Source organism: Geotrypetes seraphini, chromosome 10, assembly GCF_902459505.1.
Source record: "Geotrypetes seraphini chromosome 10, aGeoSer1.1, whole genome shotgun sequence".
Classification (NCBI taxonomy): domain Eukaryota; kingdom Metazoa; phylum Chordata; class Amphibia; order Gymnophiona; family Dermophiidae; genus Geotrypetes; species Geotrypetes seraphini.
In genome coordinates, this window is record NC_047093.1 from 128,815,363 (window position 1) to 128,833,240 (window position 17,878).

Genomic DNA, 17,878 nt, shown 5'->3' on the forward strand with positions numbered 1-17,878 from the left:
CAGAGTATTCCACCATTGTGGGCCCATAACTGTAAACATATCTGATCTTCTGGTCCCAATAATCTTCAAAGACGGTACCGAGAATAGATTTTGTTCAGATGATCGCAGGGAACGTTTAGGTTTGTAAGGAATCAGTGATTTGGAAATGAACTGTGGCTCGTTAGATGCCAATGTCTTAAAAATAAGAAACAATATTTTAAACATGATCCTGTGGCCAATAGGTAACCAATGCGCATCTATTAAGAGTGGGGAAACATGGTCATCGTGCCCAGCAGTCCGCTCATGCGGCGGCCTTCTGGTCAAAGACTTAGGCAGTCTATTCCAGGCAAACAGTACAGGAAGATATAAGGGATGGAGTCTGAAGTTGGCAGTGAAGGAGAAGAGTGCGGAAAAGAGGGACTTACCAGATGATTGAAGCATGGGGAGATAAGCGAGGAGTGATATTGAGAGACTGCAGAGACAATGCACTTGGAAGTCAGTAAGAGGTGTTTGAACTATATTTGGAAATGGATGGGGTGCCAATGAAGAAGTGACTTGAGGAGAGGGGTAATGCGAGTATGGAAGCAGAATTTTGAACAGATTGTAGAGGAGAGAGAGGGACGCGTGAAAGACCTGAGCGAAGCAAGTTGCAGTAATCTAAGCGAGAGGTTCCAGAACACCACAACACTTCAGTTGACCTTTCCTTCACCTCAACTGAAGTTCACTGGAAAATGTTATTCAAGTCTACCTTTGAATATCAAGGTCCCAAAGTTTGGAACAGCCTGCCATTATGTTGACGACAACCCTCTGCTGACTATCAATTCAGAAAATTGTTAGTCACCTCTATTCTCTCTGTAATTCTCCAGGTCCTCATTCGTTCATAGTTTAGGTTCCCTACTATTAACTATAACATACATCTAGGAATCTTATTGCTTGTTAAGGAAAGGTTGGATTTTGTCATATTTGTTCACCTTGCAGAGTTTTTGGAGAATATTATGCATGATTCCACTCCACCTGGAAAAAGGTCTCCATGTATCACTGTGGCAGCTGTTCTCCAAGAATGCTAGATGAGAACTTTCAGAACCTGAGCGAGACGGCAATCACTTTTTCCATCCAGGCCAGTGCCAAGAACTTACGAGATCTCTTTTATAAACCACAATTACAGTGGCAGGGGATGTGAGGTTTAACTGGTTTTCACATTAATGTGGATTCAGAATGTGATCATCTGCTAACAAGATGGAGATGGTTCTTTGAAAACTGAGAGCAAGTCTGAATGTCTTTCACAGAAATTCAAAAGCATTCCTATAGTAAGTCTAGTTTTTTAGAAAGTAAAGTCATCCAGACAACAAAGAGGGATAAGTGAAAGAAAGAGGGGGAAAAACCAACCTATGAGTTCTCTCTCATCTATCTTTGAGAAAGTGCATTCCAGCCCCTTTCCACCATCTCAACACCTGTTTTCCCTGTCCAAGCACACAACTTAGCCACTACTGCTGACAAATCTCTCTCTGATTAGCAATCTAGTTTTCAAAAGGAAAATATCTCAAGGATGCAACAAGGTGAGAAGAAAAAATGAAGTTCTTGGGTTAACCTAAAAACTACAGAAAATTTTACATTCAGAGAATAAAACACAAGAAAGATCAAGAGAGACCAACACGGAATTTCAAAAGAGGTGGCTAAAAAATTGTTTACCATATTTTTTGCTCCATAAGACGGAGGAAAACAAGAAAAAAAAAAACATTCTGAACCAAATTCTCCCTGCCAAGCTCTGCACCCTGTTCCCCCTCTGGTGGTCTAGTGGTAGGGTGGGACAGGGCAGGCAGGACATATGAAAACCCAGCAGAGGACCAATGCAGCAGCCTCCAATTTACTCTGAACACTTGAGGTTAAGCACAAAAAATGTTCTGGAACACCTTTTTTCCCAAAATGCTGTCACCTTTGGCGTTGAAAAATTTTTAGTTCGTTGGGTCCAATGCTGTTAGTCATTTGGCAATCTGCTCTCTGAGCCTGCTCTCCAGCCCCTTTCTCTGCTACCGTGGCTCTGCCTGCCCTGCTCTCCGGGACCGAAGGCCACAGCCGAAGTGAAGCAGGTACAGAGGCCACTTATTTAAAGCTTCCGCCGCTTTTCCCCCCACCTATCCTCGACTAGCCCCTTTCTCTCCAGTCCTGCCCTGGTCCCCTGGAGTTGATTTTAAAAGTTTTAAAAGTACTGCTCTCTCCAGCTGCCCTCTCCTTGTCGGCGGTACGCGGTCGGAAAATACAGCGAATGACCGGGACCGCGAACCGCCGACCGCAAACGACCAGGGGAACACTGTACAGTCAAAGTTTTGTCTCAGTCACCACCTGATGGTCATGGTGAGCTATTACTAATCAGTGAACTGTACCGGTATGGAGAGATGCTAAAGAAACTATATTTAAAAAGAAACCTCTGAAAAAGGAAAAAACTATTACAAAACTCCTTTGGGGGATCTGTGTCAATACTGAAAATTTGTTTTAGAACTGTCTGAAGAGAGATTCAAGTTTGGCATTTCATTCATATTTGCCCTTCTTTATATCAAACACTACTGAGCTGACTTTCCAAAGTTTGACAGAGAAATCACCAATCTGAATGGTCCTATTTAATTTAGGTGGAAGACCAAGTAAATAAAATAGAGGTTTCAATGGGAAGTTCACTTATAACCACTGTGATGTTGACCCTACTGCACTGCTCATGCACAGCGAGTCAGGTAGAAATCTGTTTAGTTGGAACACAAGGCATTTATAAATTTAGAAAATCTGGCTTCACTAATTGGTCACACTACAAATATCAGAATGCTTCTAGATGATGTAGAAAATGTAGGCATCAGCCACAGAGCCAGACTTCTCTTTCCTCTCCTCTTTGGTAATCTGCCAGACAAGATTTTCTGCAAGCTTTCAAAAAAAACTCCTCTCCTAGGTACAAGTGCCAAATCGTAGGCATCTGGGTAATTTGCTGCTTGAAATTTTCCCAAGACTTTCTTTTTCCTAGAACACACTATTAACTCGACGCAGAGAGGAATCACTGGACAGTGGCGTAGTAAGTGGGGGGAGGGGGGGCAGAACGCCCGGGCACCATCTTGGTGGGGGCGCTGGCTCCTCTCCTCCCCCATCACACACGCACCTTCACTTCTCGGCGCAAGCAGCTGCTCCAACTTGCTGCTCGCGCCAGCCTCAGCGCTCTCCTCCAACATTACTTGTGGGTCCCGTGACAAGGAACAGACATAAGAGGGAGAGGGTTCATAGACAACGGTGCGAAAGACAAAGGTGCGCGCCGACAACTGAGCGCAAGACGGAGGCGCACGCCGAAGAAAATTACAGTTTTTAGGGGCTCCGACGGGGGGGTTTTGTTGGGGAACCCCCCCACTTTACTTAATAGACATCGCGCCGGCGTTATGGGGGGCTTGTAACCCTCCACATTTTACTGTAAACTTAACTTTTTCCCTAAAAACAGGGAAAAAGTTAAGTTTTCAGTAAAATGTGGGGGGTTACAACCCTCCACAACGCCCCCACAACGCGGCGCGATGTCTATTAAGTAAAGGGGGGGGGTTCCCCCCCACACACCCCCCGTCAGAGCCCTAAAAACAGTAATTTTGAGCGGCGTACACCTCCGCGCTGTGCTCAATTGTCTGGGCGCGCCTTTGTCCCGGCGCGCTTTTGACCTGACACCGAGGGAGAGCCAATGCCAGCGCAGGCAGCAAGTTGGAGATGCTGTTCATGCTGGGGATGCAAAATAGGTACGGGGGAAGGGAAGGGGCGCATGGACAGGGGGGGGGAGCACTACTGTCCCAGGCACCTCCCATCCTCGCTACACTAGTGTCACTGAGTATTAATATACGATCCATTGTTTCAGTCATGCTTTTAACCATGTCTTACTTCACTTTTAGGAAAATGTCTGAAACAAGAAATTTAAAAAAAAAATCTGCTGAGTTTGGTTGGAGCCACCACTTAGTCAGAACTCACGTCTGTGGGGATGGGCGCTGGACTTCCTTGTGGCAAGGGATTTAGGACCTTGGCGACGGGCGCTTTCCCATTCCCAGCAGCAGTTGGAAGTCCATTCACGGTACGGTTTTGCAGCCGAGGAGCCCCGGCAGCGACTGCAAGAATGGGCCGAGAAGCATGAACTCCTGGATTCTGGAGTCGGACTACAGCGGAGGGCGCCAGTACCACAGGTTGACCTGAACAGAAGAAAGGGCAAAGCAAAATATGAATTTATTCTGAAGAAAATGCTTTATCGGCAGGAGCTTTCTGTGCTCCTTCCCTTCCCTCTGTAGACCGCAGCCTCCTGATGTCTTCCGGCAGCTGCAGAAGGCAGGCGCGAGCTTTTCATGGCCTGCCTGGTCTCGTGCTGCTCTCAGAATGTTCCGTCAGTTCTTACGGGACGCGAAGCTAGTCAAGAGAGCAGCGCAGAACCAGGCAGGCCGCGAAAAGCTTGCGCTTGCTTTCTGCACCGGTCTGTAGCTGCCGGAAGACATCAGGAGGCAGCGGTTTACGGAGGGAAGGGCAGGAGCACGGAAAGCTCCTGCCGATAAAGCACAGTTCAAGAAAGGTACCTGGGGGGGATGGAAGAGAGTGCCAGTGATACTGTGGGCCAGCACCACACCAGTTGTTTTTCAAAATCACATGTTGGCTTGTTCCAACTACAAGTCACTGACACTGGCAGCATTGGATCTCCTAAAGCACAGGGCCCCAGTAGTCTCTCCAATACTTTTTACTTTGTAATAAAAAAGTTGTTTTAAGAGGCTTTACTTTATTACTTTTACTTGAGTATTTTTTTTTGATAAGAGTTTTTACTGTTACTTTACTATTGCAGCCTGATTGATCCCTGGTAAATAGACCCCCCTTTTTTCATACAGAAAAGAACCCAGTGACAAATATAATGGGGAGCAATTCCTGAATTTTAAAGGGTGAGAAACTTTGGGGCTGTGGCAAAAAGGGGCCTTTGCATCCCCTTAGGTGGGTCTTTCCCACACTCTAAGGTCACTTTGCCATGGCTGGAAAATGGATGTTTTTTCATATTCTGATTTAGTGGCTCCTGGACCGTGAAAGCACAGGACCTAGGCTCTTGGCCTAGAAGTCCTGGGTGAGAGGTTCTTGGAAGGTCTCTAGAGCTGGCCTCAGATTATAGCACTGCAGCTCCCTCAGTCCCATAGCAGCAGAGCCCCTTCACTCCTTCCCCTTGAAAGGGATTTCCCAAAGATATCCCATGTATTGCTTCTTTTATTGGCAGCCTCCTCCTTCATCATGTGCCCCGAGGTTTAGATTCAATCAGATGCAAGGGGAGGGGGCTTTGGCGTCTGAGCCAATCAGGGCCTTAGGTCCCTCTCTGTGCATCACATGATGCACTGGGGAGGGGAAGGCCCGCCATTTAGGACAGGCGGGCCTTGAAGGAGTGACTGAGCAACTCTCTTGTTCCCAACTTCCTTGAAAGGTATGTGGAGGGGGGGTTCAGGGGTCTTCCGCTGGAAAGAGGAAATGGGCATTCCTCCTGCTGATTTTTGCTAGTGTAGTGAGGTGGGCAGATTCCCGGTGCCGCATTCGTCAGGGAGGGGGCTTTTTTCTTTTTTTATGGGACAGATATTTTACATTTGCAACACATGCAAAATATCTGTGCCATGAAAAAAAAACCAAGTAGACCTGTCAGTTTTTTTGTGTGCATAGCCAAGCGATTTTAGTGCATCAATCGCTTGGCTAGTTTGCATGGCCAGATCAGAAAATGGGCGATTGAAGGGGGAAAACACACGGTGAGCCATTTTGTGCTTCAGGTTGGCAAATGTGATAGTCGCTAAAGCTGTCAAAACAGGTTTAGTGATGATCGCTGGCTTTAGTGCATCTGGGTCCTAATGAGTCAAGACATCATTGGTCCATTGCATTTATGTCAACAGGTACAAAATCTCAAACTCTTAATTAGTGCCATGACCCTTGGAGCACATTACCACACCAGTATAGAAACATGCAACAAGTGCAGTTATCTAGAATTTGTATATAATGCACTGTACCACACACAGTACCTTGGGCTGCTGCAGGCTGGATGCTGATGAGCTGGTGTTGCTGCTTGGGCAGAAGAGTTGCCATTGGCTGGATGATGATTGTTTTAGGTGCAATACTGCTTTGAACCTCCAATGCTGCAGGAAGCAGGATGGGCTTTGGCTGTATTGACTGTTTAGGTATAACTGGAGGAAGTTTCCTCTTTGTTGTCACAGAGGAATTCACTATCAAAAGAAGAAATTATTTTTACATTAAACTTACCAAATTTCTAAGAAGCTCCAATGGAAAGCCACTTGAAACAACCACTTGAAATAGAAAGAGCGCATAGGATCCCAGTTAAAAATACAGAAAATAAAGGCAGGCCAAGACCAATAATTTTCAAAATGCTTAGATACCAACAAGCATTAGAAATATTAAATGCGGCAAAGAAAGACAAAAATCTAAATTATAAAGGATCTAAAATATGGTTCTTACCGGACTTTGCCAAAAATACAGCAAATAAAAGAAAGAGACTATTAGACATGAGACCTCAACTAAAAGAAAAAGGCTTTAAATATGGTCTATATTATCCAGCGAAAATGAGAGTATCATCTGGAGACAAATCCTTGTATTTTGAGGATCCAGAAAAACTAAAAGCTTTTCTTTCTAAACCAGAACCTATGATATTTTAATATAAAATTTAAAGATGGTTTTGATGACTTTATGAAATAATTATAAAAATATGAAATATCGAAATATCTGAAGAAAGAAAAATGATATAAAGAAAAGGCAATAAAATTTATAAGAAAGAAGAACAAGATATAAGAAAAACATTAATAACATACTAAATATATGTTCAAGATGAAATTTTATGATGTAATGATAACACCAAAGAAATATAAATTAAAAACTGTTAAATGGTTAAAGATATATCAATGAAATGTTATGAAAATATGACTAAAAATATTAAAGATTAATATAAATAGATAGAGGGGAAATTTGATTTAATATTGAATGCCTAGAGGGGAGGAGAATGTTTGGGTTGCATTTCCAATGTGTATCCTTAAGCAGCCATTGTATTGGGTGGGAAAGGGAGGGAAAAGGAGAGTATTTACTATAAAGATTAAGGAAATAATAAACAAGGGATTATATATTTTAGGGGTAAAAATGTGTGTCGTGAAAAACATTTTTAGGATTCTGAATATGAAAGAAGAGGAGAAAAAGATTATAATGAAAAGTATTAAAATGTATAATGTTTTTTAAGATATATTCTATTAATGTCAATGGCCTAAATCATGTAATAAAAAGGAAAAAAGTATTAACATTTTTAAAAAAGCAAAATGCGGATATTTACTGTCTGCAGGAGACCCATCTTAGTAAAAAGGAATCACAGAAATTATCGGGTGGGTGGGTAAAAGAATGTTTTTTTGCTCCAGCAGAGGGTAAAAAAGCAGGGGTAGCAATTCTTATAAATAAAAAATGTATGGCCAATATTAAGGTAAAAAATTCAGATCCACATGGAAGATGGATACAAATTGATATAGGTATGGGAAATGATGCCCTGACGTTGTTCAATATATATGCCCCTAATTTGAATCAATCAGAATTTTTTAAAAAATTACAGAATATGATGTTACCACTGGCTGCTTCTAATTTAGTGGTGGCTGGAGATTTTAATGCTGTAATGGATCCATTATTGGATAAAAAACCAGGTAAAAATATAAAATCTTTAGGTTTAGAAAATTTGGTTCAATCATGTGATTTGAAAGATATATGGCGTATTCTTCATTTTAATGATCAGGAATTTTCATTTTGTTCACAGGTTCATAAATCATTTTCAAGAATAGATTATATTTTTGTTTCAACAAATAAAGTACAACAGGTGTTTAAAGCTTCCATAGATCCTATTATTATATCGGATCATGCGGGAGTATGGATAGAATTACAATTAGATCAATTAGAGAATGATAGACCTCTTTGGAGATTTGATAATGCATTGCTTGTGGACGACAAATTTTTGGAAAATTTTAAAACACAAATTAACGATTTCTTTCAAATAAATTTAGTGGAGGATACATCTATAGAGAATGTATGGGATGCATTTAAAGCAACTATGAGGGGTAATATTATATCATATTCAGCTTTTATTAGGAAACAGATTAAAATACAATATTTAGAATTAGAAAAAGAAATAAAAATATTAGAAGCTAAATTGATAAGTAAATGGGAATATGAAGTTTTGCAAGCTCTTTTAAAAGCAAAAGGTAAATATAATGAATTAACTTCAAAAATGATAAGAAGGGATTTGTTTTCCAAGCAAACAATGTATTATGGAAATTCTAATAAGGCGGGGAGATTATTGGCAAATTATCTTAAAGCAAAAAAAAGAAGAACTAATATTAATGGAATTAAAGATGATAATGGTATAATAACAAATCAAACTAATATAATATTAAAACAATTTTTAAAATTTTATAAAGACCTGTATTCTTCCGAGCCTTATTTGGAGAAACAAAAAGATGGGAAAAATTTTTTAGATTTAATTAATGGACCTAAGGTTCCTGATCATATAAAACGGAGTTTAGATGAACCTATATCATTAAAAGAATTAGAAACAGCATTGAGATCTCTTAGAGTTGGATCCGCTCCAGGTGGTGATGGTTATACAGTAGAATTTTATAAAACATTTCAAAATATCCTTTCCCCATATTTACTAAATTTATATCAGACACAACTTATAAAAGGTAATATTAAAGGTACTATGGCTGAATCAATAATAATTGTTTTGCCTAAGCCAAATAAAGATCCTACTTTGGTTTCGAACTACAGGCCTATATCTTTGATAAATGTTGATAATAAACTTTTGGCGAAAATTTTGGCTTTGAGATTAGCCAAAGCTCTCCCACATATTATAGATATGCATCAAATGGGTTTCGTTGCTAAAAGACATTCCTCTAATAATACTAGACTACTATTTCACATGTTAAACTTATCAAAAAAAATGGATGAACCGGCTTTTACAGTTTCATTAGATGCTGAAAAAGCATTTGATAGAGTAGAATGGAATTTTATGTATCAGGCTTTAGAATGGTTTGGTATAGGTTCTGGATTTATACAAATGGTAAAAACATTGTATAGCTTCCCGATTGCAAGACTAAATATTAATAATAAGATATCTGATGGTTTTCAATTGCAGAGGGGAGTTAGACAAGGTTGTCCTTTATCTCCTTTGTTATTTGATGTTGTATTAGAACCCTTATTGTTAGCAATACAGCAAAAGAGGGAGATACAAGGTATTCCATATTCAGATATGGAATATAAAATTTCGGCTTATGCTGACGATATTTTGCTTTATTTGAGAAATCCAGAGTCAACCTTATCTTCTTTATTGGAATTAATTGATAAGTTTGGTAAATTTTCAGGTTATAAAATTAATTGGAATAAATCTGAAATTATACCCTTGAATGTTCATTGTGTAAAAGGATTATTTGATACTTTTCCATTCATATGGAAAGAAGAAGGATTTAAATATCTTGGCATTCAAGTTAAAAATACAATTGAAGATACAGTAAAAGAGAATGAAAAATATATATTAAAAAAAGTTACGGAGTTATGTGAGCAATGGAACCCATTACATATTTCTTGGTGGGGAAGAGTTCAAACTATTAAAATGATGATGTTACCTGTAGTTTGCTACCAAATGAGTATGATACCTATTTATTTTCAGGGGTCCTTTTATAAAAAACTTAATAGCATTTTAACAAAATTTCTTTGGCTTGGCAAAACACCTAGAATAGCTTTAGTAACTTTGCAAAAATCAATTAAAGAGGGAGGGGTAAATTTTCCAAATTTCTATAGGTACCATCAAGCCTATATTCTACGTCAGGGTATGTATTGGATCCTCCCAGAACTTATAGATAATACACCAGATTGGTTATATTTAGAATGGCGCCTTATGTTTCCCCTAAATTTAGTTCATTTGCCAAGTATCAACATACCTAGAAGATACAGAGAAAATAAATTATTAATGGATACTTGGAAAACATTGAGGTTTATTGATAAATTAACACCAATCCCAATAAACAAATCAACTAATCAATCTATATGGATAAACTCCAAGATCAAAATTGGCGGAGCTCAAATCCTTTGGAAGAACTGGATTATTGCAGGCATTAGATCTTTAGATGATGTTATTTCAGAAGGTAAACTGCTGGATTTTTCACAATTGCAACATAGATTTGGTCTTAATAAAACACAAAGTTTTAAATGGTTGCAATTGAAGCAGGCCATTCAGGTTGGGTTCCCTGAATGGAAAACATTAAATAATCAATATAGTTTAAAGTTCTTATGTTTTCAAACAGACTTCCTAGGACATCAAGCCGCATTGTGGTATAAATTAATATCTGGATATTTGAATAAAAAACCAAAAAATGGTCTAAGAGATATTTGGAGCATTGAGATTGGACATCAGATTAATGCATCTCAATGGCCACTAATTTGGTCTTGGAGAATGGGATGTACAATGTCAGCATCTATGAGACAAACTTGGTTCTTTTTATTACATAGAGCTTTTTGGACCCCTACACGTTTGCAAAAATTAGACAGTTCTAAGTCCAATAAATGCTGGCACTGTAATCTAGAACCAGGGACATTAGATCACTTACTATATCATTGTCCCTACATTAAATCTTTTTGGAATTCAATTTGGCCACAAATTAATAAATTGATGGAAAATCATATAGCAATATCATATGATACAATATTATTTGGAATGATGATGAGAAAAAAAAGTCAAATTTCACCAGAAAATAATAAACTTTTATTAATAATGACAGGGGTTGCCATTCAACATATAACCAATAATTGGAAAAATTATAATAACCTGAATTATACATTTTGGTGGAATACAATATGTCACATATTTAAAATGGAAAGAATAATAGCAATACAAAGAGGGACATATACCAAATTCATAAAAATATGGGGGCCATTGACAAAATACTGTAATGAATAAATAATATGGTTTTTCTTCTTTTCTTCATTTCAAGATTTTTTTTTTTTTTTTTTTTTTTTATGACACACATAGAGGGGGGGTAAGGAAAATAATTTCTAAATAATATGTTATAATATATTATACAATATGTAATGTATGAATGAAAAGTAATAGAAGGGTGGGGGGAGGGAGAGGGGATAAAATTTATTTAGAACATAATGTATTAGATATAAAAATGTTATTGAATATTCATTAATTGTATTATAACATGTTGCATATTTTTTGTAAAATTTGAAAATTTAAAATATTATATTAAAGTAATAAAAGGGTGGGGGGAGGGTGAGGGGGAAAATCAAATTTAGATATATAATGTATTAGATATAAAAGTGATAATATATATTTATCAATTGTATTTAATATTTTGTACACTTTATGTAAGATTTGAAAATAAAAAATAATGGAAAAAAAAAAAAAAAAAATCACCAAACTAAGAATAAAAGCAAACAAATTAAAAAAAAAAAACATCTCATACTCAGGTCCCCATTTATTGGGCAAGAAAGAGAAAAAGCAAAGGGAAATACAATCAATATCTTATTTAGAAATCTAAAGAGTAAAAAAACAACAACTAACAGTTTATATGTACAATAAATTTTAATAAAAGTTTGTAGTCTTTTGTCCAGAATGGAAACTTTATTCTATTATGGGAGCTCACTTCACTCCTTACCATCACCTCATGCTCCATGTTGCTCAAACCAACCATTTTCAATTTAAGGATGGGTGGGGGCCATTTTTAAATTATTTTAATTCTTACATGTGGATCGGGGGGGGGGTTGGATTTCTATTAATAATATATATGAATGATAAGATATTATATTCATGTGGTATATTTTTTTGTTGTATATGGAAGTGGGAGGGGGTGGGGGGTTATATCTTTTTGTTGTATGATATGGTAGATTTTCAAGTGATATTGTATTCTAATTGTTTTTTTTTTTTAAATTTTATTTATTGAATTTTTCAATTTTTACAATAGTTGAAATTCAAGTGATATAATTAATTACTATATATCATTGTATCTATCATTAATACAACTTAATTTATAAACAGTATATATTATATATAATCAAAAGTTATACATCCCTCCCCTTTTTCCAATTAATGGTTCTAAAAATTATACATATCCCACCCCTTTTCTATATAAGTATTATAATTGTGCTAAGAAATCTAATCATTAGAATAATTAGTCAATGGGCGTGGCTTGGAGCGCGCACGATATGGCAGCCTAACTACAGCGCTCCCGTATCCAGGCAACAAACGGAACAAAATTAAAACTTCTACTTTTTCAAATCGCTAAAAAAAATACACTAAACAACGTCGGAGATGGCGAATATAAAGCAGGGGAAAGCTGAAAAACCTTCAACATCGGGAATATCAGCAAAAAGAACAAAAGTCACTCCCCTGTCACCATCGAGTGTCCCGTTCCCGATGGAGACTGAAGAAATCACTGAAAAGGCTGATATAATGACTGAACTGTTTAAAATAAAACTTATGCTGACTGAAAACTCCAATAAAATATCTGAAGTAAAAGAAGAGCTTCTTAACATGAAACAAGAAATCCAAACTGAGAGACTGAGAATGACAGTGCTGGAAGAAAAAGTGGAGAGGTTTGAATCTTTCACACAGGAATATGACAAAGATAAAAAAGAAATAGCAGCTTTAAAAAATCAAATGGTGGACATGGAAAACCGAGGAAAAAGAAAGAACATAAGAATTTTGGGGCTGGCTGAAAATATTGAAGGAGGAGATCCTGTACAATTCCTAGAAAATCTGTTACCTAAACTGCTTCAGCTCAACTCAAAATGGCCGTTAGAAATTGAAAGAGCCCACAGAATCCCCACAAGAAAGCCAGTAAACCAAGCTGCTCCAAGACCTTTGATATTCAAGGTATTACGGTATCAACAAGCTCAAGAAATATTAAAAATGGCAAAAGCAAATAAAAACTTGAATTATAAAGGATCAAAACTGATTTTAGTACCGGATTTTGCTAAATATACTGCTAACATAAGAAAACAATTTCTCACATACAGACAGCAGCTGAAAGAAAAGGGATACATATATGGAATATATTATCCATCCACTATGAGAGTATCCAGTGGAAATAAATCCATATATTTTCAAGACCCGGCAAAACTGAAAGAATTTCTGACACAAAAAGATCCTAAGTTTATATAAATAACAGAACAATTCAGCTGAAGAAAGAAGAAAGAAGAAAGAAGATGGAAAAAAAAAAGGGAAAATAAAGAAGATTATTAAAAGAAATGTTATCAACTGGAAATATAATTTATTGAAATAATGGATGCAATAATATAACAATATTTAAAAATTAGCATCCACAATCATTAATATCATTAATTATTATTAATATTATTAAAAAAAAAAAATATATACATTATTATTATCAAAATATAAATAAATTAATTATTTTAAAAAAAATATATATAAAATACAAGTTTTAATCAAAATAGATAATATATTCTATTATATAGCATATTAAATTATTATGATAAAGGATCAATGAAATGATTTACAATGAAAATATCATTAAAATATTGAAAGGAAAAATTTATAATTGTTATATTGAGAATAAGATTTAAAAATGAAATATATTAATTATTATAAAAACAATATTTTAACACTGTATAAGAAAATTATAATTTTATGAAATATATACAAGAAAATAATTGATTATTGCCAGAAATAATTAATAAAATAGATGTCTAATATAAAATTTTTATTTGATTTAATTATTCAGTCATATTAACTTATTATGAAAAATAAGAAAATAATGTAATGGAATGATAGATAATTAATAAAAGATGAATTTATTATAAAACTTATTTACTGACATAAAATGTATATTTTAATCAATTATTCATTCAAATTAATTCAATATGAAGATGATCTATGAAAACGATTGAAATGCATTATAATTAAGATCAATATTATATATTTATATAATACTGGATATATTTAAGTTATATGATGATATAGATATAGATATATATAGAGAATAAGAGCTATATTTGAAATATGTTTATTTATTAGAAATATTATATTATAAGTATGCATGATATTGAATTTAATTTTATAATTCAAATATATTTAATTCTCAGCGAATTCATAAAATTTTATAGATTAAATGAATATAATTTTTAATAATATAAGGGTGGAAGTATATAGAATGTATTGAATTCAGAAATATATTTTAAATAATATAATGTATTATTAGTTGCCTGGAGATGGAGATGTAGGTTTTGCATGACCAATGCGTGTTCCAAATCAGAATAAGATAATGGGTGGGAGGGGAGGGAAAATAATGGGTGGGTTAGGGGATAAATTTTCAATGAATGTGCTAGGAGCTAATCATGTAAACAATCATAGAATATTGATTAAGTATAATTATTAATCAGATGGATCTAAAAATGTATTCGCTGAATGTCAATGGTTTAAATCATCCTATTAAGAAGAAGAAATTATTATCGTTCCTTAAAAATCAAAATGCGGATATTTATTTTATTCAAGAAACTCATCTTTCGGAAATTGAATCAAAAAAATTATCTGGAGGTTTTATTTCTAAATGTTTATTTGCACCGGCTTTAAAGAAAAAGGCTGGAGTGGCTGTTCTAATAAATAAAAAATGTAATGCAGATTTTAAACTAATTAATTATGATCCCTTAGGAAGATGGGTGCATGTCGAAATGGTTCTGGGAAATACTACCCTGAATTTATTCAATTTATATGCTCCTAATACGAATCAAATGGAGTTTTTTAAACAAATTCAACAATTGCTCTTACCACTGGCTACATCTAATTTAATAGTAGCAGGGGATTTCAATGCTGTAATGGATCCGATATTGGATAAAAAACCAAGTAAAGTTATGAAATCATTAGGCTTAGATAATTTGATACTATCTTGTGATTTAGTAGATATATGGCGAATTCTTCATTTTAATGATCAGGAATTTTCTTTTTGTTCTCAGGTCCATAAATCCTTTTCACGAATTGATTATATATTTGTTTCTAATAATATAGCGCAGCGTGTCTTAAAAGCAGTAATTGATCCCATTATAATTTCAGATCATGCTGGTGTGTGGATTAATCTTCAAAATTATGATGCTGAAAACTCTGATTTAATTTGGAGATTTAATAATGATTTATTAGCGGATTCAAAATTTCTTGAAGATTTCAAAATAAAAATGCAAGAATTCTTTCAATTTAATGAATCAGATGATATTAATGCTGAGATCTTATGGGATGCTTTTAAAGCAACTATGAGAGGAAATATTATTTCATATTCAACATTTATTAACAAACAAAAAAAAAAAACAATTTATTGAGATGGGAAAGCAAATTAAATTATTAGAAAATAAATTAATTGAGAAATGGGAAAATAATACATTACAAGAATTATTAAAATTAAAAGTTAAATACAATGAAATTTCTTCTCAAATTGTGAGGAAAGACATTTTCAACAAACAAGTACAATATTATGGAAATTCAAATAAAGCTGGTAAATTATTAGCAAACTTTCTAAAAGCAAAGAAAAGAAAATCTAAGATTATTGCAATTAAAGATACAAAAGGTAACACACATACCAACACAAAAGATATTATAACACAATTTCTTGATTTTTATAAAGAATTATATACTTCCAATTCTTATAAAAATAAAGAACAAGACGGATTAACTTTTTTAAATTCATATATTGGACCAAATATTCCAGATCATATAAAAGGAAGTTTAGAAGAACCTATATCTTTAAAAGAATTAGAAACAGCATTGAAGTCTCTTAGAGTTGGATCCGCTCCAGGTGGAGATGGGTATACTGTTGAATTTTATAAATTTTTTCAAAATATCATATTACCACATCTGTTAAATTTATATCAATATCAAATAAAGAATGGAAAAATTTCTGGTACTATGGCAGAATCAATAATTATAGTCTTACCAAAACCAAACAAAGATCCTACTCTGGTTTCAAATTACAGGCCTATTTCATTATTGAATGTGGATAACAAATTAATGGCTAAAGTATTAGCATTAAGATTGGCAAAAGCTCTCCCTTTCATTATTGATGTACATCAAACAGGATTTATTGCTAAAAGACATTCATCAAATAATACTAGATTAGCATTCCACTCATTAAATTTAGCAAAAAATATAAATGATCCAGCTTTTTTAATATCTTTAGATGCAGAAAAAGCTTTTGACAGAGTGGAATGGAATTTTATATACCAAGCTTTACAATGGTTTGGTATAGGATCCGGTTTTATTGAAATGATTCAGACATTGTATAGCTCTCCTGGAGCAAGATTATATATTAATAATAATTTATCAAATAGATTTAACTTGCACAGGGGAGTTAGACAGGGATGCCCTCTGTCTCCTTTACTTTTTGATATTGTCCTAGAACCTCTATTAATTGCAATAAACAAAACTAAGGAGATAGAGGGAATATCATTTAACAATTTTGAATTTAAAATATCTGCATATGCAGATGATATATTATTATATTTAAGAAAACCGGAAACTACTATTCCATGTATACTTAATTTAATAGAAACATATGGTACTTTTTCTGGATATAAAATTAATTGGAACAAATCTGAAATTCTCCCAATAAATGTTCATTGTACCAAAGGATTATTTGACCCATATTCATTTATTTGGAAAGATGATGGTATAAAATACTTAGGAATTATGATCAAAAATACAATTGAAGACACAGTCAAAGAGAATGAAAAACTTTTATTGAAAAAAATAACAGAAATGTGTGAGCAATGGAATCCATTACATCTTTCTTGGTGGGGAAGAATTCAAACAATTAAAATGATGATATTGCCTGTGGTTTGTTACCAAATGAGTATGATTCCAATATTTTTTCAGGGGTCATTTTATAAAAAACTTAACAATATTCTTACAAAATTTGTTTGGTGTGGGAAAAGATCAAGAATCGCTTTAGTATCATTACAAAGACCAATTATGGAAGGGGGGGTAAATTTTCCAAATTTTTATAGGTATCATCAAGCCTATATCTTAAGACAGGGTATGTATTGGATCCTCCCAGAGCTTCTAGAAAATGTACCAGATTGGCTATATTTAGAATGGCGGCTCCTGTTCCCTTTATATCCAGAACAGTTAATAACTATAACAATGCCTAAAAGATACAAAGACCACAGAATTTTATTTGACACTTGGAAAACATTGAGATATATTAGTAATCTATCACCTGAACCTATTGCTAAATCTCTAAATCAATCAATATGGATAAACTCCAGGATCAGAATTGGCGGATTTAAAATCGTCTGGAAACAATGGATAAATGCAGGAATAAGAACATTGAATGATATCATATCAGAAGGTTCACTGCTTAGTTTTTCACAATTGCAAAATAAATTTGGATTAAATAAATCACAATATTTTAAATGGATGCAATTGAAGCAGGCCATTCAGGTAGGGTTCCCTGAATGGAAAAATCTAAATAATCAATATAGTTTACAGGTTCTATGTTTCCAGACGGATTTGTTGGGTCACCAAGCCGCAAAATGGTACAAATTGATATATGGATTTTTAAATAAAAAAAAGAAAACAGGTCTTAGGGATATTTGGAGTATTGAGATAGGTCAGACAATTTCTGAATCTCAATGGCCACGATTTTGGTCCTGGAGATTAAGATCTACAAGGTCAGCATCTATGAATCAAACATGGTTATTTTTATTACATAGAATATTCTGGACCCCAACGCGCCTGCAAAAAATAGATAGTACTATATCTAATAGATGCTGGCATTGTAAATTGGAAATAGGGACGTTAGATCATTTAATCTTTTTTTGTCCCTTTGTAAACGCATTTTGGAATTTAATTTGGCCC

General features: G+C 34.6%; 1 protein-coding gene across 1 annotated transcript in view; it reads right to left on the reverse strand.

The window, feature by feature from the left end:
• Window positions 1-17,878, reverse strand: part of ATF6 (activating transcription factor 6) — a 185,037-nt gene that overhangs the window by 147,006 nt on the left and 20,153 nt on the right. Inside the window, exons 6-7 of the mRNA XM_033960683.1 lie at window positions 6,003-6,203; window positions 3,955-4,169 (exon numbers count right to left, since the gene is read on the reverse strand). Coding sequence (XP_033816574.1) covers window positions 3,955-4,169; window positions 6,003-6,203 — 416 coding nt within the window. The remainder of the gene's footprint in view (window positions 1-3,954; window positions 4,170-6,002; window positions 6,204-17,878) is intronic.